The 27,894-nt window shown below is 37.9% G+C and overlaps 2 protein-coding genes across 2 annotated transcripts; both read left to right on the top strand.

The window, feature by feature from the left end:
• Positions 1–127: 127 nt before the first annotated feature.
• On the top strand, positions 128–21,962 carry LOC145222657 (uncharacterized). The gene is made up of 15 exons (XM_080088833.1): positions 128–272; positions 604–1,318; positions 1,598–1,874; positions 3,087–3,274; positions 4,070–4,248; positions 4,500–4,640; positions 4,726–4,775; positions 7,612–7,813; positions 8,081–8,197; positions 9,279–11,368; positions 11,610–11,699; positions 13,039–13,073; positions 15,573–15,651; positions 17,569–17,652; positions 18,779–21,962. The coding sequence occupies exons 1-14, from the start codon at positions 176–178 to the stop codon at positions 17,632–17,634; spliced, it is 4,326 nt and encodes a 1,441-aa protein (XP_079944959.1). The 5' UTR covers positions 128–175; the 3' UTR covers positions 17,635–17,652; positions 18,779–21,962.
• Positions 21,963–22,884: 922 nt separating this feature from the next.
• LOC145222712 (mitochondrial uncoupling protein 4-like) lies at positions 22,885–25,638 on the top strand. The gene is made up of 2 exons (XM_080088895.1): positions 22,885–22,953; positions 23,012–25,638. The coding sequence occupies exon 2, from the start codon at positions 23,804–23,806 to the stop codon at positions 24,728–24,730; it is 927 nt and encodes a 308-aa protein (XP_079945021.1). The 5' UTR covers positions 22,885–22,953; positions 23,012–23,803; the 3' UTR covers positions 24,731–25,638.
• Positions 25,639–27,894: the final 2,256 nt, after the last annotated feature.

Below are 27,894 nucleotides of genomic sequence, written 5' to 3'. Positions count from 1 at the left end.
GTACTCTGCTGCCTTTTAATTGTTTTTTTTTACTAAAAGAATAAATCAGACTTTTTAGTTTGGGTTTAAAAACTACTTGGCTGCATTTTTGCATTTATCTGCCATTTGAATTTAAACTACAACTAAAAAAAATGTTAAAACAATTTGTGTTTTAAATTGTTAAAATAGGTAAATTATGTCTGGTCACGAAAATTGGAATAACCCTCAACCTGATGGAGTCAGTAATGGGACGAGATCTTCCCAAGAAACTCTTTGCAATGCCGATAACTTGGGTAAGATAGGTTTTTAGCCAAAACTTTGTAATCTTTACATACACAGAATAGAACCAAATGAACCAAAGTTTTTTAGTATATAACTCTAAATAGCAAAACATCTTGCTGCAAAAAAAAGTGTGGTTTTGTCAGAAATTTGTATGCAAAAATAAGTGGCAATGAAAGTTTTGCAGACTATCAAAACAAGAATAAAAACCCAGCCTGCAGTTAAAAACATCAAACATTTCAGGCCATTACTAAATATGAACATCAAAATCAGTATTGAACCAGATTATTAATACACATGACAAAATATAAACATAAAAATCTTAAGTTTGTATTTGTTTTTTAGGAATTGATGGAGAGGGCCAGCTGGAAGGAGCTAACATGGCCCAGCAGCAAACGGAAAATTTTGTTTCCGTATTATCAGTATCGGACACTGAAGGAATGCCGGAGAACATGATCCTCACTACAGACCCTCCTGCTCCGAATGCACATAGTTATTCTTCAATGTACTTTTCGAGCCCTGTGGATATAGATGAAGATACTAAAATGTGCCCTGAGCCAGGCTCGCTACTTGGTAGTCGTGCACACAGTCCAAACCGAGGTGATATTAGCAGCTCCTTTGAGGCAATGGAGTCAGATGACACTGGGATGGATTCGGAATCTCTAAATGTAAATACACGATATCGCCCTGTGTGCAACTGGCATCCAATTCAAAGCACCACAACACCTGGTGGTTCTTCTGATGAAGATCCATATTCATCAACTAGCAGCCGTAAAAAGCGCCGCAAGACCAAACGTTACAGTGACTACCCGAAGCAGGCTTTCAGTTTCACTTCTCCACAAAGTTCACAAATACCGTCACCTAGTGGTGGTGAAGCAGGTGCAAATGAGACAGAAGACTCAAGCACACCATTTTCAACCGGCCACAGAAGGTCAATTAACAGTTTGCCTTACAATGCAAACTTTAACAATTCAGACTCTAACCTGCCTGCAGCTTTTGCAAACAATTCCCGGAGACTCTCGAATGCATCAGAGAGCAGTCAAAACATGTCAATGTCCAGGTAAATTTCTTGATGTTAATAATTTGCCTAATAGAAACTAGTTATCAACCTGTGGCCCCAATATGCAAAAATGTTTGTTGATGCTACATGCCATATTTGAATTTGATTCACAACAGTTTAGGTTGCACAGTACACAGATGTCGTTTGACTAAAGCTTGCATTCAACCCAGTGTTGCCAAAATTATATATGTATTATAAATACTGCATTACCAAATATATACCATAACTGCAAAACAAGTTTTGGATGGATAGTAGATAGTAAAGTGTTTTAATTCAAAGGGATGCTCAAGGGGTAGTAAGCAACGACAATTTACCACCACACAATCAGGACCAAAGTAGGTCTGGCAGTACACGTCAGCACCGTTACCACCATCATCACAGGACATCAACCCCGAACTCTTCAACCGCATTAACGGTTCAACACCCTTCAGCAATTCATAACTTAAGCCTAAGCATACTGGTTCAACCTGAGCAGCAGCACAGAGCAAGATACCTGACTGAGGGCAGTCGCGGCCCTGTGAAAGATGCATCCCAACAAGGGTATCCTAAAATTGAGGTATGCATTGTGTTTGGTTTGGCTAGAAACCATAATCACTCACTACTTTGGCTTGTGTTCAATGTTAAGGCATGTTAAAATTATGCTTTGCAACTAAAGGGGCCTGGACAAACTTTTACACAATCCAGCTTTAGTTGAATAGTTTAATGTTTTCAGTAATTTGGTCAGCGTGCAGTTGATTTTGTTGCAGTCAAAAGTGTTGTTATCAGGATTCATCAGTCAAAAGTTTGTAAATTGCTTTGAATGTAAGGCATGCAGTTCAAAACAAGTTTATTTTTATGAAAAAAAATTATATTAGCATCTGTGATTGTAACAGTGACAACCAGAGCAGAAAAAAATAGGAGCAAAACGAAGTGTGAATGCTAGAGTGTAATTGTAGCATGACCTATTAAGATAGAGCTGCATAAGCAATACATAATTTAACTGCAGTAACTAAATGTTAAAAGTAAACAAGATTAGCATAAAACATACAAAATTTATGTTAGTCTTCAGTTAGTTGTGAATGGAGTTCGAGTTAAGTATAGAACAAGTTAAGAAAGTCTACATTTATTAGTTGTCTTTGTTAGGAGTTCTCACTATTTCATGTCTTCGAATTTACTGCGGACCAATGGTTTATATTGTTCTCAAACATTATAACTGACTTGTCTAACTTAATGCGAATAACTTTTGTAAGGTTTGCAGACTACTGTGTGTTTGAACTGCGGTGATCGCTTTTTGCAATCACTCGTTGAGGTTTTAAATATCACGGAGCATTCAATTTGTTATTGATTCTTTGTAACCGTAGTGACCGGGACATGTAGCTCTGCTACTCTAGCAAGGCCTGCTGTGCGGTAAGTGCTGGCCTATAGTTTTAATATGTTTTGTGACAACTTTTTCTGGGTGCTTCTATATGACAATTTGCTATCACAGATAATGCAAAATGCAGTAGTAGCAGTGCACTATGTCTGAAGCTTGTCCACTGTCTTACAAAACAACTTCATAATCTGATTCTAATTTTATAAACAACATATATATATAATTACATTGCCATGCATGCAAACTCAGTGAACTACTTTCTTTTTGTTTGTCCACAATTTTGTCATCAAAATGGTTAAATGGAAATAGAAACGTAGTCAATCTTTCCGATGTGTTCTATTTTTCCTCCATGTAAACTTTCAGTTGTTTTACACATGTTCAGGACACCTACGTTACACACCTTTCTATTTTCACTAGTTGAAGGGCTATGCCGGCAAGACCACTTTACACGTTTACGTAGGATTGGAGTCGGAGGACAAAATTCGCCCTCACGGCTTTTACCAGGCTTGTAAAGTCACTGGCAGAAATACTACACAATGTGAAGAGGAAAATGTCAGTGGAACAAAAGTGATCAAGATTCCTTTTGATGCGCGTGAGCCAATAAGGTTAGTAGTGGTGATAGGTTTAAGCATCAAATTTATTCAACCCAACTCAGCAGTACTGTTCCATTGGCAGTAAAAACTAGAGATGTACCGAATATTCGGTTTGCCGAATTTATTCGGCCGAATCGTCCACTTGTGCAAAGATTCGCTTTCGGCCGGATAATTTGTTGCGATTCGGCCGAAACCGAATCTTTTACGAGCACACATTTCAAGCATTAAACATGTCTTCTGCTTAGTACCAACGAAAATCGCGCCAATCATTATGTTTTTAACACATTATCGTTTTCCCCACTGCAGACAACTAACCAGTAATTCATTGTCGGGTTGGCAATCATGCTCAAGGCAATGTTAAACCCCACAGAACTAAAATACTGACGAAACACAACCATTCTGCACTAATTGCCTGATAGGTAAACTTCTATTTCCATGTCAAACGCGTAGCGTACGACTTCGCGTGACATCATGGATGATTCGGTTGATTCGGCCGAATTTATTCGGCAAAACCACCGAATATTCGGTTGTGGCCGAATCGAAATTTCGTCGATTCGGTACATCACTAGTAAAAACCAACATGTATCTTTGCCTCTTGTCGGACTACAGTAATGATTTTGAACAATTCTATTGTATGTGGTTTTAGTTCAATTCTATTGTATGAACTAAACATAGTCCATATATATCAACAACAAATATTGTCACATATAGATAATCATTCTGCTTCAAGAAACAAGGCAAATTGTGTGCATGATTAATACAAATGGTTTTGTACATTGTAAATTACCATCAAATTAAAAACTGCAGTGTTGATTGTGTTGGAATATTGAAACTTCGAAATGCTGATGTGGAGGCGAGAATTGGGGTCAGGCAAGCAAAGAAACGAAACCAAACTGTGAAGTTAGTCTTTCGTGTTGTTCTCGATGATGTTCCCAATGTTCCAAACCCTGTCATTTTGCAAGTGGCATCCAACCGCATTAACTGCAGTGAGTACTAACATTTGTTATGCTAAACATATTGCATGTAATGTTTTTCAAAAAAGATCGCACATATGTTTGTAGACAATAAAAGTTACAAATGTTTTTCTATAAGTTAGCATATGGTTGATAAATGAAACCCTACATGTTTTAACATTGAGCAGCTATATATTTCCGACTTCGTGATAGTTTTAGTGCTTTTGTGTCACTATGTTTTCTTTTAGTATGAAAATAAACACATCTCAAATCTTGTACTTCAGCCCAGCCTCCTGGTCAACCTGAAATCACCAAAAAGAGTTTAGAGCGTTGTCCTGCGAAGGGCGATGTAGAAATGTTTATCATCGGCAGAAATTTCCACAAAGGCACCAAGGTCATATTTCAGGATCCAGCGGAAGCAGATGGTAAGGATATTATTGCCAAACCATTGTTGGAAAGCATTAATTAATTGCTATTGCAACGTATCAAAAACATTTTTACCTTTTTTAGGCAGTCATTGGCATACAGTGGGCACACTTGACAAAGACAACTTTCATCAGGTATTGTCAGTAATATGCCATGTTTAAAAATAATTTAAATATGATGACATGAAGTTGTTTTGTTACACTGAAAACATTATTAAAAAGGCATCAATATAATTTAGCGGGTGTGTTTCGTAAACATTGCTCAACACTTCCTATTTTGTCAGGATGGTGTGTTTAGAACTGTCATAAATTACTGTGTTTAATTAAAAACTGTAAATTTTGCCCTGAACAAAGGAAATGAAAAGACAGCCTGTACAATGACAATGCAAGTTTACAGCTAGTATTATCCTTAAACATGTTTATGTCTAGGTCCATTGCAAAAACCTATTTTGACTTGACTTACCTAATGTTTGGTCTATTTGCATATATTGTCTTGTGAAATGTTACATTTTTATAGAACGCACAAGTGTTAATCATATTGAACTGTGTTTAACAATTGTCATCTGGCCGCATGTTTCACTAAAATCCTTTAAGTGCAAGGTAGTCATCAAAAAGTCCACATTGAGGATTTGCCAAACCAAATCGAAACTTTCTATTTAATACCAGCACATCTTCAGTCTGATTTACTTCAAAGGTGTTTTCACAGAGGCATACCACAATTTCTCCCACCATATAATTCTATTCAAAACTGTTCAAAAAATGCCTTATGTAATCAAAGGGGAGCATAGTCAACATTAAACCTTTTATTGAGATGGTTCTTTACACCCCACTGGAGCGTGCTCTGAAAACAAACAGTATTGAATGTGCTGTTTGTGCTATGCCATTATGCTGCTTTATAACGTAAGGTGTTTCACCTCACGGTTGTGAAATGCCTGGTGCTCAACTCTGAATGCTCATATAAGGCTCTTTATCTATCCTACTTGCATTTGTAGCATTAGATTACAATATGTAATAGATTGGCCAATGAAAAACCATCCTGTAGTAAGAACTATAGCCTGAAACTATGTTATAAAAATGTTGTTTTTGTCGGAAGTTTCATTGTTTAATAGTAGTATATGTCATGTCTTTATTGTAGCAACAATTCAGTTGTATGTGTTTGCTGTATATATGCATACATATCTGGTTTAATGTGCCAGAATAAGGTTGGATAATTGTGAATGGAGCGATTGACCCAGTGCATGTGCCTAGCAAATACTTGTCATTCACTTTAAACTCATCAAAGCATTGCTGAAGTGTGCTTGACATCAAAAATGCTTAAAACCCAGCCTGAAGTTTTAACAGCTGACAGATTGCTAGCTCCTGATTCTGTAATGTTACCAGTGACCACAGTCATATGTCTAAACCACATTTGCCAACACAGCATTATTCCAGCTCTGCATGGTTCCACTAGATATGGTTTTACTCCTTTTGGTAATTGATAACGAAACCGCCTAATTATTATGCTGAACCCAAAAACGTAATTCCTTTTCTAGCATAATAAACCATAACTAGTATCCACACATTCATTATTTTAATACTGAGCAAAAATCCAAATATGTTTGTAGTTATATGAGTTAAAATCAAGTCCCAATTATTCTAAGTTTCCTGGAAAGCCTGGTATCAGTTATGTTATCATTCCTTGGTATGTGTGTGTCTGCTTAAATGGAAGGCTTTACCAACTTCTGTGAAGCTTGATTTGATTTGGAAGGGCCTCTCTATTCTTTGCATAAATTGCCATCAATTGTGTTTGTTCTGCCTACTCGACTTTGTGCAGACGAACCCGGAAACAAGTTTCTTTCATAACAATATATGCCTCAGTCAACTAAAATTTATTGCATTTTGATGGTTTGGCTTGTTTAGTGTTGTAACATGTTATACATCCGGGATTAAGGGCTATGTACTCCAGTAGAATTCCCCGTTTAGGGCTTGTTTTCTTTAGTATCGGGGAATGTGACCCTCAACATAAAAAGTGCCCCCATTGTGAATTTATCCAGTAACCTGAGCCATGCTACTCAACCGGCCGGGTATAAAGTAACACATACCTACCCCAGCAAAGTTTTTTGGGTTCTGTTACATCAACACCTGTGTTCTCTGTAGAGTTTACAATTCATCACACTGTTAAGTTTCAGAATTACATTGTGCCTTTAGAGATGTTCAAGTGGAACTACAATTAATCCTGAAATGCTTTCAAATGACATCAGACCTCGTCATGAACATTTTCAAGTGCATTTAATGTAGAAGTATTTAACAATGACTGTAAATCATGTTTTTAATACCATTGCAATACTTTATCCTTATAATTGTTGAGAATGACTTTTTCAAGTGCAAATTTTTGGAAGTTTGTAAATAACTAAGTTTGTTTGTATCACAGCGTTGACATGTTGACCTTGGCTTGTTCTACTGAACCCCATGCACAGAACTTTAATTTAATCTTATTGGACCATCTCATGAATTTTTAATTGCAAATTTAACTGCATTTCCATTCCCTAAAGCCTTGTTGCCAACATGTACACCCGGAAGATACAAATTGTAATTAAATGGTAAAAACAGCACTGCTAATTAGGGTCCAAAATGTATCTTGTATGAATGTGTGAGAGCACCATTTGTACAAACCCTCTGTGGACAGCCTGTTTCCTGTCAGCTATTTTAGTCCGTCGCCTGTCAAGTGTCAGGTTTACTGTTTGGCTCTGTCATAAATTTCAAAAGACTTAAAACGCAGCCTCAAAGCTTTGATTGAAATGCCTAATTGTTTTTTTACATGGTTTGTTGTTGTTAAAGAGATTTGGACACATGATATGTGTTAGCACCCAAAAAATCAGGTTGTAATATGTTTGTGTTAAAATAATACATTGGTTCTTACAGACAATAATTGCAGCCAGTAACTTTTGTAACACATTGAAGTATGCTAATTGTATTTTAATGTATTTCACAGACACATTTAGTTGTTCGAGTGCCACCCTACCATGATCAGAACATCACAAAGTCTGTCAATGTGCAAGTACTGGTTGAGCACAATGGACGCAAATGTGACCCACATAGCTTTACATTTGACCCCAACCCCAAACCAGCAAAGACAAACAATGATGTTGCCAATTCCCAAACCGAAGAGACACCTAAGATAAAACAAGAGACAGGTGCATGATTATCAACTAGTTCCACACAGTTTTAAACTCTTTGACTTACTTTATAAGATAGTTTAAGGTTTTTAAATTTTGTTTTTTGAATGTGATATTAAGGCAGGTTAGTAAGAATGCATAGTTTGTACATAAGCATGGATTAGTGCATGTTGTGTGCCTCAGGATCACATCTTAGCTCGTGTACAGACCAAACTGGTATTTATATTAAGTTGCAGCTATCATGAATGTATGTGGCTATTTTAACACTAAATTTTTCCTGCACAGAAAACCCAGTCACTAAAGCATTGTTGAGTGGAAATATTGATTGCAACTTTCTTGAAGCGCTGATGAAATTACTCAAGCCAGAAGCGGATGCCAATGACATTAAGGCAACTGTTCAAGGTAATTGGATGCAATTTACTACTTTTGAGGACAATGAATGCCAATCCATTTTCACTGGTCAAAAAAAGTTTTAACAAATATTTTGACTAAGTTATTTCAGATTGATGAACTGACACTGGCTTATTGTTGGTTTTTGTTCATACAGTCAAGTTTCACATGTAAATGTTTGTTTGTTATAATGACTTCCAATTGAAATTCATTAATACTAACTGACTAGGGTTGTGTGGAGCTGAGTTTCAAACATGTTTCCTTTACTGTTTTAAACTGTAATAACCTCTGCTTTGTTGAGCATTTGTTGCTTGTCATTACTAGAACTACACTTGTGTAAAAAACATGTATTTGCAAACCTAAATCCTAAATTCAGGAAAAAAATATTCTTATGAGACATGATGACATTAGAAGAGTTTGCATTAAGTAGATAAGTAGAAAAAAAATAATGCACAATGTTTGACTAACAGTGTCCAGGCATCAAACAAAAACCCATTCCTGTCCCAAGAGACTTTGAAAGGAAGGAGTCATTGTTAAATACTTTGATGCCTTGACTCCTTTGCAGCCTTTGTTGTCTTGGTATTGATCGTACTATATTAAGTGCTGAGTTTTCAATCAAAACAATTGTGTTAACCTTGGAGATTGACATTAAAGAAATGTTGACATAAAATGTATGGTAACAGGAAAAACACAATGCTTTTGACAAATGCATGGGTCATTTAATCGGCCCAAATTGAAGATATATCATTAAATTAGCACCATGGCTTGATGTGTTGTAAAAAAATTACTGAAGACCACTTTACCCACGTTTCAAACTCCTTTGTTACAAAACATACAAAACACGGTATGTGTTGCATATAATGCTGTTTACCACAATATCTGCAACAATAGAAAGCCTAAAGTAAAGGTCTGCTCAGTAATAATAAAAATGATTTCTAGCAATAAAGATTTACGAGCTGACTTATATTTATTTAAACTTTAGCATTTTGTGAGTTCCTTTTTTGCAATTTTAATTTTTAATTAGCTTAAATATCCTTAATTTACAACAGTGCACTGGATATTGATGCCGTGCATATTTGTTTTACTTTATCAGTGGCCCAAGCAGTGGCAACATCTCAAGCAGCTGGCATGGTCAACAACAATAATCACCAGATGGTGTTTCCCCCTCAGCAACCCACTCAACCCATTCAGTTTGTTAGTAATAAACAGCCAGCATTATCCAACATTGAAAAACCAATTCCAACCCATACACCTGCCAGTGCCCAGTTTATTTTTAAACCTACTGTAAGCGGAAATCAAATGACCCTGAAGCAAGCTGGGCCATTTAGTTCCATAATGAGCATTTCTGATCAAGCTGTTGCAAATACTAATGCTCAGACAGTGCAAAACATGCAAGGTACTACCAACCCTGTTGTCTGTGGTTCAGCACCTAACAATGCGGGCTTGCTGGTGAAAACAGAGTCACAGGCGTGGGCTATTGGACAGCAAAGCGGGTTTCCAAATTCTGTGCCAATGCAGAATGGAAATGCTTTCAATAAAGATGGCACTGGTACTATGGTCTTTTCTGCAACTGGTCAGAACCCACAGGTTGCAAGTGGATCAACCCAGTTTAACCATACCAGTGCACAACCAAACCATAGTAATCTGGCCCAACAAGGCATTGTATCACAAGCACCAATGGAATCCAGCACACCCATACATGAAAACAGCCTTTATTCAACGTTTCCAACCAGCATGTTCCAACAGGAAGTGGTTAAATCTGACCCTACGTTTGCGTTCGGAAATCAGCCTCTTGCCAGTACTTGCGGTAATGCAGACATGATGGGTATGCCATCACAGTTCACTGCATCAATGTCAGGAAGTACACTTAGTGCAATGTCCAGCATGGCACTGCCAACCAACATGGGAAATTACATGACCAGCAGCACCAGTTCATCTGTTGTAGCTCACCAAAATGACATGCAGTTGTCTATGAATGCCTCCCAAGACATACCTAAACTGCAAGACACCTCCTCTCCGCAGCTGGTTGCTTCACCACAGAATGTCATCTCACCAGAAGCAAATGCAAGTTCTGGTGTACCAGCAAATTTTGTATGGCCGACCATGCAGCAAGCGCAAAATGGTCAAAGTTTTACACCTTCACCCAATCAAAACGGTGACAACTTGCCTTTACAGGTAAGCACCATATGGACAAAGCCAGAACAGGGTAACAATGAAGTTTTGTTCACTCATGGCACTGTAAACACTGATGCCAGTGAGCTTTCGATGAGTGGTGAGCAGCAGCTGTTTACCATAACTGAGTCTATGAGGATACTTGACCAAGAGAAACCTGTGACAACAAATATAAATTTGTTAAACAGTCCAACCCAGTTGCAGTCAAGCCACAGTGCCGGAAGTCTTGCCCAAATGGTTCTGAAAAGCCCTTCAGAAGTTGCACAAAGCAGTCCAGGTACTGAAAACAACAGTTTGGTGCAAAGCCCTATGACTGAAACTGGTTTGTCTATTGGCTTCGACAATGATTTCACTCTAAGCGACCGTGATGTCATATCACCAAGAAAGTCCCTTGAATCTTCAATGATGAATGCAGACATCATTCAAGAGATCATTTCCGACTGTTCTAATGCCCAACCGGCTACAAGCATCCCCTTCAGCAGTCAAATTAACCCAGTGATGAATAACATGGCAAGTGGCAGTCATGCAATGCATAACGACATGTCACATGTCCTTGCCACAAACTCACCTGTCCAAGCAACTCTGTTTAACAGTGCTGAACAGACAAACACCACACAACAGTTCGTCACCACACACCAGCCCCAGTCACAGACGTTCTCTCCTGGCCAGACTGTTAACATGATCCAAAACCCATCTATGGATCCGATGCAGCAACAAGGCATCATTAACCACCAACAGCAGCAGCAGCAACAACAACAGCAGTCACAACAACAGCAGCAACATCAACAGCAGCAGCAGCTCCATCATCAACAACAAGAACAACAACTGCAAGAGCAACAACAGCAACAACAGCAGCAACAGCAGCAACAGCAGCAACAACTGCAACAACAACAACATTCACAACAACAACAGCACCATCAACAAGAACAACAGATGCAACAGCAGCAGTTGTCAAAACCTGAAATGAATCTTGTGGATGATTTAAACACAATTTTAGAGGATTCAATGATGGTATGTGAAATGGCTCATGTTGTAGAAATACTTATTGACCTGATGTTGGCAATTGACTGTTTTAGGGCACTTGCTCTTATTGCACTTTCTTTAATTTTAAGTTTTACACACGAAACATTCACTTTTTTTCACTTTACTAAAGGCACCTTAAAGCATTTTTAGTAGCATTGGAAATTGTCTCACGTAATGGCCTTTTAGTTGATGCAAAACAACATGTATAGAAGATATTTTTCTCTTGCAGGACACAAACATGTATTTGGTAAATCCTAATATGGTGCAACCACAAGATTCTAACACCAATACCAATTTCCAACATGAGATGGCCCAACAGGTAAATGTACCAGTAAGGTCTTGTTGAACTGTTTTATTTAAAAAGTATATTACATTGACTGCTAAGAAACAATACTTTATTCAAAAAAGGAATTAGGTGTGTATGTTGCAAGCTATTCTTTTCAGATAAGAGTTTTGTCACTGCCAGTTCTGTGCAGACTAAAAGCTGATTTAATGTTTATGTATCCTTTTATTACCATCTTATTTTCACACAATGCCCTTCATTCGCCCATTTTTTCTTGCTTTGAGAACCACTAATCTACACCTATATGTTGTAAAGGTGGTTTCCTATCTTTGTTTAGCCAGTTTTAACCTGCCCTTTTTACCTTATAATGAGGCAATGGCAACATTTTTCTGTGAAATTTAAGGTTTGCACCAACCTTTTAGACTAGCTAAACTATTTCCTTTTTATACAACAAACCATGACAGCAAATTCTCATGTAAGGAGATATGTGCCACTGGTTTTAAATGTCAGATAAAAACAAGAGTATTGAATTTCTTGCCGGAACTGTTTTCTTGAATGCCCTGACATGACATGTCATTGAAATTCAATTTCTGCGTCACATGACCAGTAGATCGCAGCCCAAAATTGTTGCTTATAATCACAGGAAAGGCAATTCCAAATTACTGCTGTGCCACAAAATGCTGATCAGGTCATTGTTGTAAGTACACAGACTAGCTCCCATCATTAACTGTGATTTTTGTGTGTACATGCAACTTGACAGGTGCCAATAGTATAACTACTGCTAACCTACATAAAACATACTTAATGTATTTTTGTCCAACCATAAACTTTGGTAAACTTTTGGTGTACATGTAGTTAAATAAACACTTTAACTCCAGAAATATATTCTGTGAAAGTGATAAAGATCCAATTTTCAATGATTTTTGTATGATTTACCATCTACTATGTAGTCTATTGGGGAGGAATGAACATATTTTGAAATTTTAAGGGAGGAATTCCTCCAAAAAGTTGGGAACCACTGGCCTAATACTATCCAAATTTTAACCTTCATTCCAACAAATAAAATTTAAACATAGCTTGTTCATCATTTTGGTCTCTGTTAATCCATACATACTATTTTATACTTAAAAATTCATTTTTCATACATAATCTAAAATGAATCATAGTACGCCAGGCCTATTAAAGGCGTTGTACCGAATCAGCCAGTCTTCCAAGCATTACCATATGGCAAGGCACAGGCTAGAAAATCTAGCTTCAGGGCTGATCTCAGTATGAATATATTCATCTGAACAATCTAAAATGCTCAGAATATGTGTATTTTTGTCACATAGTTATAGGTTATCAAATTTCAAAGTGCTTTGTTTTTCATATCTAGGTGCAGCAACAGGTGGAAGGGTCAGACTTAAAAAGGTGAGTGGCTACTGGTGGAAACCTGTTTGTGCCAAGTTATTGACATGCCTGAGGTTAAATGTGTCACAAGACACAGACTAATGGAAATCAGTCTGCGCTGCGGTTTGTGGTCAAAGCATGTTTGCCCAGACACCCAGGATCAATGATTAGCAGATATGTACCACTATGTCAGGCATTAAACTTTTATTTCCCATGCCAAGTGGCTATAACTCTTACCCTACCAGATGCTAGGTTTGTTGTGCTGTTATCAGGTTAAATTATACCACTCTACTATATGTATTTTGCCCATAAAGAGCGTTAGGGGTATTGATTACAAAAATTCCCATTAATGGCTTTTAATTGAGCTTGTACCATTTTTGGAACCTCAACATTAAGCAGTATTGACTGCATAAATTTTAAACGTTCACACACACCTCCCTATCTTAGCTGAAACAGTACAGGCATTACACAGCGTGGTATCGTTGGGGGAGTGGGACGCATCATGGATGATTTATTGCTTTCTGTTCCTGAAAGGGATGGTTCGCTGCAGTAAAACTATTGTGTTATGCTTGTGTGATTAGGAATGCGTTTCGGTATCGAATTAATAATAATCGGTTTAGCCTCTCGTAGCGGATTTATACCTTTTTTGCGCTCATTCACTTTGAACGTTCATAGGATTTTTTTGTTTCCCCTTGTCTGCGATGAATGACAAAAATATAGCAAATTGTGGTAAATTGCATTGAATTTAGAAGCAAACTTGGAGCATTTTTGTATCTTCCGTGACATAATTTTGAAAATGCTATTCAAGAAATGTCGTAAATCATGCTGAAACTCAAAAATGCCTAAACAACTCTATCTCGTACCCCTCTTTAAATGGGTAGACGTACTTTGGTTAAGAAACCCTGCTATAGTTTTATTGGGCTTAACTGTTGAATGGACAGTTGTTGCAAGGTAAAATTTAACTTTATAACTTTTACTTAAACTAACTTAAACATGAAAATAACTAACACTTTGTATGTTTACGTATATTTGAAACGTCGAAATGATCACATTTGCGAGATTTCTGCGTTTCAAATATTTATTTCATCCACATTAGGATAGGCGGTGGTGACGTAGGGAGCACATCATTTCGTGTAATCCCGCTTAACGAGAAAGTCCAATACTCCCAATCGATTTCCTCACGACCCCAAAACAAACAATCGCATTTGGCAACAAACCCTTTGTAGCTGGTTGCGCAACACTCGAGCAAAACCGCAATTCAACGACGATTATTGCAACATACACAACAATCACCCGTTGGTAGAAATCACCAATTCCCGCTCGGTGTTTTTGCTGCTAGTCGCAGCGAAGTCTATTTTTGGCAGGTTTTGTCAACGCTCCTGTCGCATATAAGTCCTTTAGGGGATTTGTTCGTTAATTTACACGATCTTGTGATCCTGCTGGCATGAGATTTCAGAAAAATGTCGTCGAAACGAGCATCGCGTTGCGTAATCGGTTATCGGTTCTGCTTTTTGTTTTGTTGCCTACCGTGGGTATTTGATCATTCCATCGCCTGTTGCACAATGTAAAACATGGTACTTTGAACCTTCTTGTAAAAATGGCAATTGGTTTAACATAGTCCAAATGAGGTAGGAAACATATTTAAAATGCAGATAGGATTACATTTATATTTTAAAACACTATACGTACACGGATCTGTTTACAAGTTTAAGCAGGAAAATAACGGCCCAAATAGACGTAACGGTTGTAACTGAAGTGGCCTCTCATTTCACTGATGATGGTATATAACGTTTGAATTGTAAAGCATATCGCATTTTACGTCTATTTTCGCCGTTATTTTTGTCATTAAATTTATATTTTATTCATTGCAAAAAAAGTTCCCCATTTTTTTACACAAATTTCGTTGCAAATGCAACAAGCAAAAAACGCCGTAGCCAAATCCTGTCCATTGCGTTCCTATTTGTAACCTGTATTTTCGTTAATGCAAAGCGACGTGTGACCACTAGTATGTTTAAAGCAAACGACCCTTGGGCATATTAGTAACATTTTGTAACTGCGGTCAATAAATAAAACTCATCTCTGTTGCAAGGAGTTTTAAAGAGACAAAATTATTCCCAAGGGGCCACATTAGGCCCTCTTATACCTGCCGAAAATGGTTCCCTTTAGGACAATTGTATCGATTTTTAAAAGGCTTTGTTGACATATAAAGCATATCCATGCTTTAGCACAAAGAAGTTTGTATTCTTCTAGATAAGATATTGTTTCAAAAACTTTGCATAATTGACATAGTTTTCATTAGTATTTTTTATGTATAAAAAAATGCTTTAAAAAATCTGGAGGCTACTTTTTAGCTTTTTTACACAACAAAGGCAGCAACAAGTTTTTCCGACAAACAGTTGTTTCCATTAGGACCCGTTCAAATTTAATTTCTTTTGTCGTTACCATGTCGACTAAACGTTCTGCATTAGGAAGCCAATCAAAACCAGGCACAACTAATTGGCTTCTGAATTTCTGTTTTAGTTTCGAAACGATTGATGGATCAGTGCTGGGCCTGCGGGCTGACGACACTGCCAGTTTTGTTCAACCAAATCCACAGCAGGTATGTGCAATGTACCAGTCTTTACCCATCGTTTCCGAACCTTAAACAAGCCAAGATGTTACAAAATGTTTTTTTTTCTCACCCTGAAATAACACAAAGTAGTAATACGACGCTGAACCTAACAATCCATGTCCAATTTAGGACCCCAAATCGGCTTTAGGTACTCAGTAGCGAAAACTTAAGACTTTGTTAGAAGCTGCACGCATAGCGAATATATTCCTAATTCCTTCCTTAAAGTTTTAAAATTTCTGAATTTCGAGAGGAATTCCCCTTAAGTTGGGAACCACCCAGTCGCGCCATATTGCCCCTTAATATGGTCGCCCGAAAGTGCGCCCGGCTTATAGCGTCGTTCTGGCAATAAGCGTCGTCCGCGTGTGCAAATCTTGGCAGTTGCATTGCACCAGATATGTATTACTAAAAAGTGCAAAAAAACTTTCTCAAATACGACTGCGGACGAAGTCCTAAAACCTAAACGGAGCGGTCACATGTCAAGTGTTATAGCCTAGAAAACATCGTGCGGTGACATTTATGCGAATAGTTCGTTAATTGTCAGCATGACAGTAATAAGTAAATTTTGTTGTTGTTTATTTAAAGCTGAAAAATATTGCAATCAGTTTGGTTCGCAATTTGTGATACAAAAAGCAAGCATCTTAATTTAACTGATGTTTAAAAGGACCCAGAAAGTGTCTCGTATCAGCATATTTTTTTCCTCCATTGCTTACTCTGTGTATTGGGAACAGTCATGTATGTAATCATAGACATAATTAGCTTTGTGCATAATTGTGGAGAATAGCTTTCTTGCCAAATTAGTCACAACGTTTTCTCACAAAAAAAATCGGAATCCAATAATTCGTGTTGTGATCCGCCGGTTTTACGTGATACCGCTAGATGATTCATCAAAATTTCCAAAGACTTTCGAAAATGAACGTTTGTTCCACTACATCGAAGCTTTATTGAACAGTGAGCAAACGAAAATGATGTGCAAATCAAAATTGAAAAAAATTCCATACTCTACTGAATAACTAAGCAAGCCAAAACTATTTTAACTGGCTAAGTTTTAAGTGGCCGGTTTTTAAACATGTTTTTTGTGACGCGCTAATTCCTTCGTAGGGACCGGCTTGTTGTGACGTATTTGACCGCGGAATGTGAAACCGTCAATTACGATCTAGCCTTAAAGCTATTTGCTATTTCTCAAAATTCCAAGTAAAGTAGGTCATGGCGGTAATATTATAATGACCTGGAAAACGCAAAAGCCTAATTCGCAATTTTTACGTCGTAACAGTTTTACTTAGTGACTCATCACTACTGCGTTAAGTGTTATGCATAAGTCAATAGAAAACGATTTTCGTTGATTATTTCTCGGTAAAATCAAACTTGGTGTGATAACATGTTTAGAATTGGTATTTTGCATTAACGTGAACCCCATTCAAATTGTAATAACTTCGCGTTATTGAACAAATCACCAAAATAGTTTTTGTTAGTTATCACTACAGTAATTGAATGAGGATATTTAACACATTTGCTTTTAATTAGCCGTAATCAATACAATCAGTAAACCATTTGGCCAAACCTGTTAATGGGCTGCGTTAAGTAGCATACTTTCTGTTCACTCAAGCGGAACCGCCTCGTGACTTGTCTCTTCGCTATTTCAACAGATACGTGTTGTTTTGACGCGGTATTGTTCCCAAGTTACTATGAAAACTCAATACGTTAGCTCATGTATTAATTTTATACAAGACTTTTTTTCAAATCCAAGTTACCTAACATTGTTTAAAATATACCCTTAACATTTGTGTAAAGGTTTTTGCATTTACAAACCGATGTGTCTAAATCTAAAATACCCAGAGGCAACGCGCGTTGAGTATGTAGTGGCTGAGCGGCGCCACCCAGTGGAGTAATTTGTGTTTTGTTGTTTAGGTTTTCGACTCATTTTCAACGGGTGGTAACAAGCCAGTGAGTTTGGAAGAGCAAAATCGACAGTAACATATCCGATATATTGAGGTAAGCTCCCCAAAATATATCACACATTAGCGTATCGTGTCTGTACATTACGTGCCAAATTTATATCACACTACCTAGCTACCTCACAACACCCACTATTGGAATGTGATAACTTATGTGCATCCAAGCGCAAACAATATTTTCGTGGGGAATTCCATTTGAAAATTGAAAAACACATTTTGTTGCCAACTGAGGGAGGTCATTAAAAACCCGATTTTCTGTATGAAGATGTAAAAAGCGCAAAACCTGCCACGAAGTCGTTTGGAATGTGTTTAACTTAATAGGGCAAATATTTTTTCTACACCATGAGCAGAATAATTGCGCAACGGCGGGGGGTAAACCAGTTATAGCGCAATAAGCAATAAAAGCCTAGCTGTTTAAGAGCGCTATAAAGACCTGTCATTGCCGCTTTTCGTAGCATTCCTTCCAAACATTTACTCAACAAAACTATTTCCTTTCGTAACGCGAATCGTTCCGGTTGACTGAGTTTCAGAACATACCGTGACGTCACATGTTTGGGTAAGAACCAAGTAATAGGGAATTAACAATAGCCGACAAGGGATATCCACAATTATTATCCTTCGATCTAGTCTAAGCGAATGCTGTTGTTTTGATACTGGCGTAGCTCCGACCCTCTTATGTGCTTTTAATGTCCTATATTGGTCACTTAAAAGATAGCGTTCAAAGAGTATGATTTTCCAAAACATATTAAAATAGTTTATCAGGCAATAAAGGAAAAAAGAAGTTCCTGTTGTTTTACTGTTGAAGTAGTTGCGGCCTTATTGTGTGCTTTTAATGTTCTATTGAGGCAACTTGTTTGAAAAACTTGAAAAACACATTCTAAAATTATTTGTCATGGTCCAAAATATTCGCATGACGTGCTTGAAATGAGAAAAGTATGACAAGAATGAAATGAGAAAAGTATGCGTTTTATAGCCTTGTTTGCCCCGTTGGTGTGTTTATACAGTACCACCGTGTTTCTCGTAACAGTCAGTGTAACACGTTCAATATTTTTATTTGTTCGCAAAAGCAAGGGTTTTCTATTCCATGCATCTTTTCTTTTGTTTGCAAAACCACTGCTGACATATGTGGTGTTCTTTGTTTAATCAATATCTTTTTATTTCAGAAATACCATCGTTTTCAGCGAAAGCATCAAATTTATTTATTCTTAAGGACGTTGTCCCTTCAGTGTTCAAACTCAATGTCTTGTCTACAACGGTTTAAAGTAATTCACGCAAATACAACAACAACAGCAACAACATTGGAGAAAGTTCATTTCTGTCCTTCTGATCAGAGCCGCGGCTCTACCTACGGTAAAGACAAACACGCTTGTTGAACATTGTTAAAGCCTTGTACATGAGATCGTTTCTATAGTAACAGTTCAATAGCGCATTTAGACAAGTACTCGCTTTACACGTCGTTTATTGCGTACAGCCAGTTGAGCTTGAATATAATATTGCTCTACGGGGTGTTAATTGAGATCTATCAAAGTTCCCAACAATGCAAACATCGGCCCTGGAGTCCGAAAATCGCAAAGCGCGTTAAAGTAAACTAACGGTTCGCATGGTACCCGCTCGTTTACCGCACTGTACACAAACATGATTTTCTCCCGTGGATATGTTGATTTCAGCCGACGGCTTGTCGATTTTCAACAGGACACTGTGGTAAAGGTAAATTTTTGTAGTTGTATGCATACAAATGCATGTGTGCCGTCAAATCTTTGTTTTTTTAATAAAACCGCTTTAAATTTTATTGCGGCCCATGGCACTATTCAATTTCCTATCTAGAGCCAAGTTCCTACGCTTAATATGGCCTATCGTATAAAGCTTTCGAGAAAGAAAAAAGTCTGTTTGGTGCGTTTTTTGAAAGTTTATTACGTTTAAGTTTCATTTCCGTTTTTTTTTAATAACTTGCGATATCGTTTCGTCATCGCAGAACCGCAGTGTTTTTGTACCTGTTTTCGTTCGTTGTACTTTCCCTTTACGCGTTACACGCATGACTTTTCAAAAACATGTCGACCACGGTCTAAATACATGCCAACTACGTCATTGTGGAAAAGGGGCTGTAACTACAATGGGCTAAAACGTGATGAACATTACCAAGCCCTTAAGTTGTTCGATGGGCATCTAAGCCAGAAATAGGGAACCTAATGTACCTAAATTTCGAAATATTTTGATATCCAAGCCAAAAAAACATATATAACATGTTTTTTTTCTCCCTGGACTTACTTCTACCAAATCGAGCTATTGCAGAAATGAGTATCAGCGCATATAGTGGTGAAATGGCTGTGCTAGGCCGGGTGCCAAATTGCGTTTGTTTTTTTGTACATGTTCATCCTGTGAGAGACACGTTGTTTTCGATCTTGGCGTTTTTTATAACCTTTTGTCGTTTGTCTATTTTCGTGAGTTGCCAATTTTTCCATCGCCCGCCACAATTTTTCAAAAATGTTCCATAGCGCCCTCTGGTGTTACACTTTTTAAGGCCTTTGCCCAATTTTAGAGGTCACACAAGTCACAAGCAAAACGACATATTTCTTTTGGCCCGACTACCAATGCATTGATGAAATAATTATGTTGGAATCAAATGACAAGTTGGAATCAAATGAATATATATTATGGGTGAATAATAGGTTATACATTAGTTCAAAACCCCCTTGTTACTGTGAAGCCAACATTTTTGTCCACGCCAACTAGTTAGCCAAAACATTCAAATGTGCTGTGTGGTAAAAATATTATTTTGGAAAAAGTAACTTTTTTTCAGCTCGAGCAGTTTTAAACTGTAATAACGTAATTTTATCGAGCTGTTAAAAAAATCAAATACAGTTAAAACTTTAAGCAGGACCCTATCCCCCATCCTTTCTTAAACCCCTCTACCATTCAATGTAGGGCGCAAAGCGTTGGGAAACACTGGTTCTTAGCTATCACGTTATGAAGGGTTCCACCGCCTTAAACATCTCGTTTCTTGCGTGGTAAAATCTCATTCGAAATGTGCAAGCTTATTGCTTCTCGCATTTGCATCACGTATACACACACGTAGATAATAATGTGATCAACACCCCCGACCACGCCCTATGCATGCAAAGCTACCATCGGCTACTGTAGACGTTGACTTACCAACCTTAAAAGCGAACCAAACACCAACCGATGTGTAGATTACGCCCGTTTCTTAATGTCAGTATTGCAATCTGGAAGCAATGCTTCGCTCCATTCTTGCCGCCGTTTGTATGCAGCCGCTTGCATGTTTTATCAGTATGCGTGTGCCCCGCTTCCTTCAACGGTTGTCTATGCTGTTTGGTTATCTCATTTTCAAGTCAAGTTTGGTAGTTTCACCAAGCAATGCACGAGTACGCAAGGCTTTGTTGTACGTGGGGCGGCGATGTAAAAGTACCCGAACTTCTTACTTTAGGTCTCCAATTGCAAGTAAATTCCACAGTTTTTTTGCAAGCTTTTTCCTGTTGTACATACTTGCTTCCGTACCCCTGCATTGATCGGCTCTTCAAAACAAACGGCCCTATGTATTACCTATTTATATATTTTCAGTTGCCTAACTTTGTGCGTGGAACCGTTTTAATTGCAAGACCCGGAATAGTTAAATCATTAACCTTCAGTGGAAATAAACTACAGCAACATATTTAACCCTAATTGTCAACCAATCTAGTACCCCTTTAATATCCACAGGCCGTTACACCCTTATTGCAGTATTACAGACCACAAGACGAAGTTTTCCGGTCGCTTTAAGTGTATGCTTTCTTTCCCAACGTGTAACACACAAATAATATTGTTTTTTTCGTATTTATTTACCAGTGGTCCAATATATACCGACTTCAGCCGTTTTAAAGACTTTCATTTTAATGACTTTTTGTTTGAAGGATTTTATAGCAAGGTATAGGTGCTTAATAAATTACACTCAATACTTAATGTTCCTGAATGCGTTAATAAAGCGTAAGCATTTGGTGCGTAAAATATTCTTGATTCTTTTGAGCTATTTTACCTTTACTAACGCTTTCAACGCATTTCTAATCCAAAAATTTCAACAGCAATATCGCTATAGACCCTTAAGTTTAATGCAAATGCATTGCAGCGTTCTGTTTTTTTTTTTCACAACTGCCCTAGAGTCTCCCAACAGTGCACGAACTTGTCCGGCATGTAAGATTTGCAAGACCAGATATTTTCGCCTGGCCAATTCCACTGTAGTTTCCGTTTCTCGCTAAGTTCCGATTGTGCGAATTTATGGAGTCGCGTTCTTTCCTTGTGTACAAACCGTGAATTTATTTCCTTGCATCTATGTGAAATAAACTTTAAACCATGTAATCCGTGTTCCTTTAAAATCTTCATATTAAACGGTCCTGTCCCGAGAGACTTGCTCAAAAAAGCTAAACAAAGAGCAATATTTCATCAACGCCTTTGGTTGACGCCACAGGAAAGACAAACTATGTTGTCAAGTTCATTTTACCATCACATGTGTTGTGGGGCGTCTTAGGAGGTTTATGAAAAGTGCGCCTGTTATCTCTTATAGTGCTGATGTACAGCGTTCTGACAATTTTCGTAGATGGTACTAGGCATGCATGCGTTACAAATAGCCCATCGCAAGGTAGTCTGAAGATAAAGTAACTAAAACGAAAGACCCTTCAAAAGGCGTGAACACTAGACATGAAATTTACACACAAAAATGGGCGATGCTATCAAGGATATTAACAAAGACACCAAGATACATTGGCAGGCACACGGCGGGACAGATCAAACACGCCACAAAAGGAAGCAGCGAAGTTTTAATCCCCAACACACATGTACAACGAACAAATGAGAACAATAGTTGAATTTGGAGAAAGAACCTAAAATTATGTTCAGTTTCTGAACAATGCTTTTGTAGCCTATATTAAGAAAAAAATGTTGTTGAAAACTGTATGCAGATAAAATGTTGAAAAGAATTGATTTTTACAATGTTTCAATGGTACAAGGACCCACTTCTTGACAGCGCCAATTTGCAAAAATATATTTTGATCTGACAATATTGCTTCAAAGATCACCACACAAACTTGTCTTTGTGCCTGCGTAGTTTAACCTTGTTGGCCCACAATATTTACCTTGATATTAACTTTAGAAACCACTTGAGCTTGCCATCAGTCCTCTGTGGCGATTAGCGTACGGATACAACATTTCGCTGCATAACAGATCGATAGCATTTGCGTTTGCTCTTATTAGTGTTATTACATGCATTAATCTTACCGCAACAATCCTGCGACAGATGGACTGGATTTTAAAACTTGATAAAACCGGTTTCACTACAATGGCAAATCACGAGGTAAAGACCTTTGTTCATTTCTTTTCCCAGTAAAACATGTGTCAGTTTTGTGTCGTAGGTTGAACATCTCCTCTTCATGGCATTTAATTTGAGCATAGTTCTGATGCAGCCTTCGGTGAGGGTAAAGACACAAAGGACTTTGACCCAAAGAAAACTGCAGCGTCATCATTTTAATTCCCTTCTACGTGCGGCGTTCCTTTTCTAACAGTTTTGCCAGTCATGTGTCTGCAGACTCTGCACTCTGCTGTCTACCATTTCAACTTTTACAGTGTATCTTAAAATACGGGCGGCCGTTTTATTCATTGTAGTTTAAAAAGTGCCCTTTACTACCATTTTGTTGCACATGGATTGTTAATCAGAGTGTTTGTTGTGACAAAATAAACATTCGTCGCTATATCGCTGATTGTGATTCAGTCAATCAGCGTTTTCTTACTGGTTGCAAAAGTGGGCGGTGTCCCGATGTGTAAACAGTCCGCATACAAAGACAGGGGTCAGAAATTCAGAATTCACTTTTTAAAGGCATGTTATAAGGTGCATTCTATAGTTTTTGCTGGAGTTTGTAGGCAATGCAGATTTTGAGAAGGAGTTGGTAATATTCCCACCAGTGCAGCAATGGGTTGTCATAATTGGGTTACTGGTTACTCCAGCGAACGTACATTTGAAAAAAGTAATGGCATCTTTTAGGGCTTAAATATCATGTTTGGTTTTAACTATTAATTTGTCAGACTATTTTACTTGTTTCAGCACTACCTCAGCGTATTCTAGTGTTTAAATTTCTGTACAAAATGTGCCTTTGGAATGTGTACAGTAAATGACAGTTTCTTGCAAGGTTCACCCACTTTAAAAGAGTATGAATGAAAAATTGAAAATTATTGGCATAAATTATGCAACTTCTGCAGCTGCTGCTACTGTGGCTGAAACTGTGACATTTCCTTTGGATCTCACAAAAACTAGATTGCAGATTCAAGGAGAGGTAGCTTCTTATGGAAACTCTACAGCTGTTGTTAAGCGAGGAATGATACGAACTGCTGCAAATATTGCACATCAGGAAGGTTTGACAAAATTATGGCAAGGACTTCCTCCAGCTGTTTACAGACATTTGATATATACTGGGGTCCGAATGGGAGTTTATGAACAGTTGAGGGATAATGTTTTAGGGCGCAATGTGGATGGGTCTTTTCCAGTCTGGAAAGCAGTTGTTGGTGGCTTAACAGCTGGGTCAATCGGTCAATTTGTCACCAGCCCAATGGACCTGGTCAAAGTACAAATGCAAATGGATGGAAAGCGTGTGATGGAAGGAAAGCCACCTAGAGTGAATGGTGTATTTCATGCCATGCAAACAATTGTTTACAGGGGTGGAATTAGGGCATTGTGGGCTGGTTGGGTGCCTAATGTGCAAAGAGCTGCCCTGGTGAATATGGGAGACTTAGCAACTTATGACACAGTTAAGCAGACAATTCTTCGCAATACAAATCTTACTGATAACTGGTTTTGTCACATGTTGTCCAGCGGCTGCAGTGGTTTAGTTGCAGCGACTCTAGGGACGCCTGCAGATGTCATAAAGACCAGGATTATGAACCAAGCCAGGGACAAACATGGAAATGGTTTGTATTACAAGTCATCTGTGGACTGCCTAATGAAAACAATTAAAAATGAAGGATTTTTCAGCCTCTACAAAGGTTTTGTACCAATTTGGTCAAGAATGGCACCCTGGTCTCTCACATTTTGGTTGTCATGGGAAGAAATACGAAAATTAACTGGAACGGCCACATTCTGATATGTTTTGAACCAATTTTTAAAATTATTGTGATAGGACCAACAACCTGTGGTTCTGAACACCACTTAATAGACTTCCATGGTAACGCATTGCATAGAAATAAATATGGCTTAAAAATTAGCATGGCCTAATGAGAAATGCAATGTTTCAGGGAAAATATCCTTACTTGCCAAAAATGTTATCTTGCAGACTTACAAAACTGTTGGCAGTTACTAATTTTAAAAAAAATACTAGGCAAATTCCGATTAAGTCCATATTCCATATTGTTCCAGTGTTTAGTATCACCTGTTGACAATAATACAATCCAGCCTCTGCCAGGTGCCCTGTTATGAATTGATCAAAAGTTCCAATAGGGTTATTGACATATTGTTTTGTTTATATTATTAATTGGCAGAGCAATACTGAATTAACTATGTTTTCAGAAGTAGTTTTAATGAAGGACTTTGGATAAAAGTTAATCTTGCAACAATCCATTATTTTGACATCTGTGGGTTCGTGCAATTGTATTGAAATTCCTTTGAACAAAAAATAGCCCTATGTACAAAATGGCAATCTTTTAGTTACTGTAACTGAAAACCGTGCCAGCAGTTTTTTCACTCACTATGCATATTGTTATTATTCAAATGTTACTTGAGTGAAAAATCAAAACTCACTTTGATGATTTTGTTTCCAAATGTCTTACAGTGGTGTGTGTTTGATGTGTTTTTTTTAAAAAAACCTTTGCACATTAAATGCTTGTTGGCTTTCAAACAAGAACAAACAGTTTTTTAGTAACACGCTTATAGGCTGCTAGAATTTAAGCTCACTCTTTTTACATTGAGTGAAATATCTGTTTTATGACATGGTTTGTCGATGTATTTGGTGCTCTATGTACTTCAATGAGTGGCAAAATAATAAGTCATATGTGACATTGGTTGTTTTATTTTATGGAAATAAGTAAAACTTAAAAGAATCAAATGTTATGTCGTTTAATGGGTCCTATACCTGAAGGGGGAACATATTGCTTTTTTTCTGTATTTTATGGGTTTATTTCATCCAAAACCCAGTGGTTCATCCACAAGGGGACATGTATTGTATTTGTCCGTGTCTTTTCCTGTCTAAAGTTGGTTTGGTCTAACAGTTTGGCCAAGAAAGAGTGCTTCAAATTATGTAAATATACAAACATGTCCCTTAGTTGTCCAAAGTCTGGCCCTAGATGACTTAGCAGTTCACCCTAAGGCCCCTAAAATGGATTAAAAAAAACAGTTAAACCTCATGAAGTATAGAATCCAGGAGTTAGGTATTTTTAATGATTTTGTTCTGGATTCACCAATTTTTCACCCCTTTACATCAAAATAATCGTTTTTAGGTTTCTAGTCATTTTGGCCAGAAATGAATGAATAAGTACAAACAAAACTATCGTGGGTGGTTGAGGACCTTGAGGTTTAGGATGTGGGGGATGGCCGTTAGATTGTACAACATGGCCCAGTCGCGATTGCAGACTGAGGCCAGTGTGTTTCCAGTCGCAATCTGCAGAGTTTAGAGCGTAGAGTACAGTGTGTAGAGCAGTGGTTCTCAACCGGGGTCAAACTTCTTAATTCGCGCAATACGATGTTGACAAATCGCGATAAAAAAACGTTTCGGGGTTTTGAAATAGCATGAAACTAGTTTGAAAACGTTCTTCTTCACAGGCAACAAACAAAAATACATTGTGACATTTTAATCCCATTGTGATGCACCAGAAGTAAATTGTCAGTAGCAAACAATTAACGATACATCACAATGTAATTGTGTTTTTTTGTTGATTAACGATGTCCCAACCCAAACAAAAGGATTAAACCTTGGTCCTGGACCGAACGTGGTTGGTATTTTATTCACCATTATTACTAGCTTGTTAACAAAAAGTACAAAAAATAAACTTTCAAAGGGGTCCGCAACTAGCCTACAGCATCGAAAAGGGTCCGCAAAGGCAAAAAGGTTGAGAACCACTGGTGTAGAGTGTTTTATTAAACGAAACGCAAAACCTAATATAGCGCAAAACATGTGGTACAAATTTCAGCAGGGAACACTAAAGCACATTTGCAGGCACACGGATGGAAACACAAGCTTCCTGAATCCGTAACAAAGGGAAATTACGACGACCTAACCCCCAACACACAAACACGTACAACTATCAAATTTAGCAAACACAAAAATAAGCTATAAGTTTAAATAGCTTATGGCTTTGGGCAATTTAAGAGGTTTGTGGGATTAAATCTTATGCTTTCGCATGTCTACCACTACAAATACTTGTTTTTGAGGTGGGTGGTGCGGTGATCTGGATCGAGTGTTTTCCCAGCGTTTTATATTATTCTTGCGTGCATAAAACGCAATTTTCAGTCGGGCGCAAACTGCTGTCCCAAAACAGAAAAGTTTTGTTTGTTAAGTTTACACGTACCCCTTCAGTGTTAGTTAAGCCCAGGGACCGGGGTTCATGCTCCCGAAGAAATTTACCATTTTTGCAAAATCTTTTCCACCTCATCGGAATGCACAGAATTGGCGATTTCACTTCGGAATGCACAAACGGACCGCGGGCTGCACACCCCTACATTAGAACAGGCGTCACCAAACTTTTTTCACTGCGGGCCGGATAAGTTTAAAAACAATTGGCGCGGGCCGCATAGTTTACATGTCCTAGCGCCGTCTTTCCAGACTAAGGCCGCTGGGCGATTTTTCTAGGTGCACCAAGATATGGCCTTTCTACAATCCCATATAAAATCTGGTGATGCGACTATAAATTGTATAGTTAGTCTCATCTTAAGGGCAATGCTTGTATATTACGTCACCTCAAACAAAATAAGGCTATTTTTTGCGCACAATTGACACTTGTAGTCTTGTCTGTGACGTAACAAACTGGCTTTGGCTTGGTCCTGGGCGTTGTATTCCTATGAAACTAGGTAACACCAATTCTACAAATCGCGACAGGAAAACTTTCGTAAGGACCAGATTAATTGTTGAATGTTACAATGGTATCAGTACGGTTTGGCAAACCAAAAAATGTGGGTCGCGGGCTGGATGAAATAACCTCGCGGGCCGTAGTTTGATGACCCCTGTTATAGAAGAATCAGATAGAAGAATAGGTTTCATATGACACAAATACGATTTCAAATACGTGAAGTTAAGTTCGCCTAATCTTGCATGTTCAT

Source organism: Phallusia mammillata, chromosome 1, assembly GCF_965637545.1.
Source record: "Phallusia mammillata chromosome 1, kaPhaMamm4.hap1.1, whole genome shotgun sequence".
NCBI lineage: Eukaryota > Metazoa > Chordata > Ascidiacea > Phlebobranchia > Ascidiidae > Phallusia > Phallusia mammillata.
This window is presented reverse-complemented; position numbering and strand designations above follow the sequence as displayed.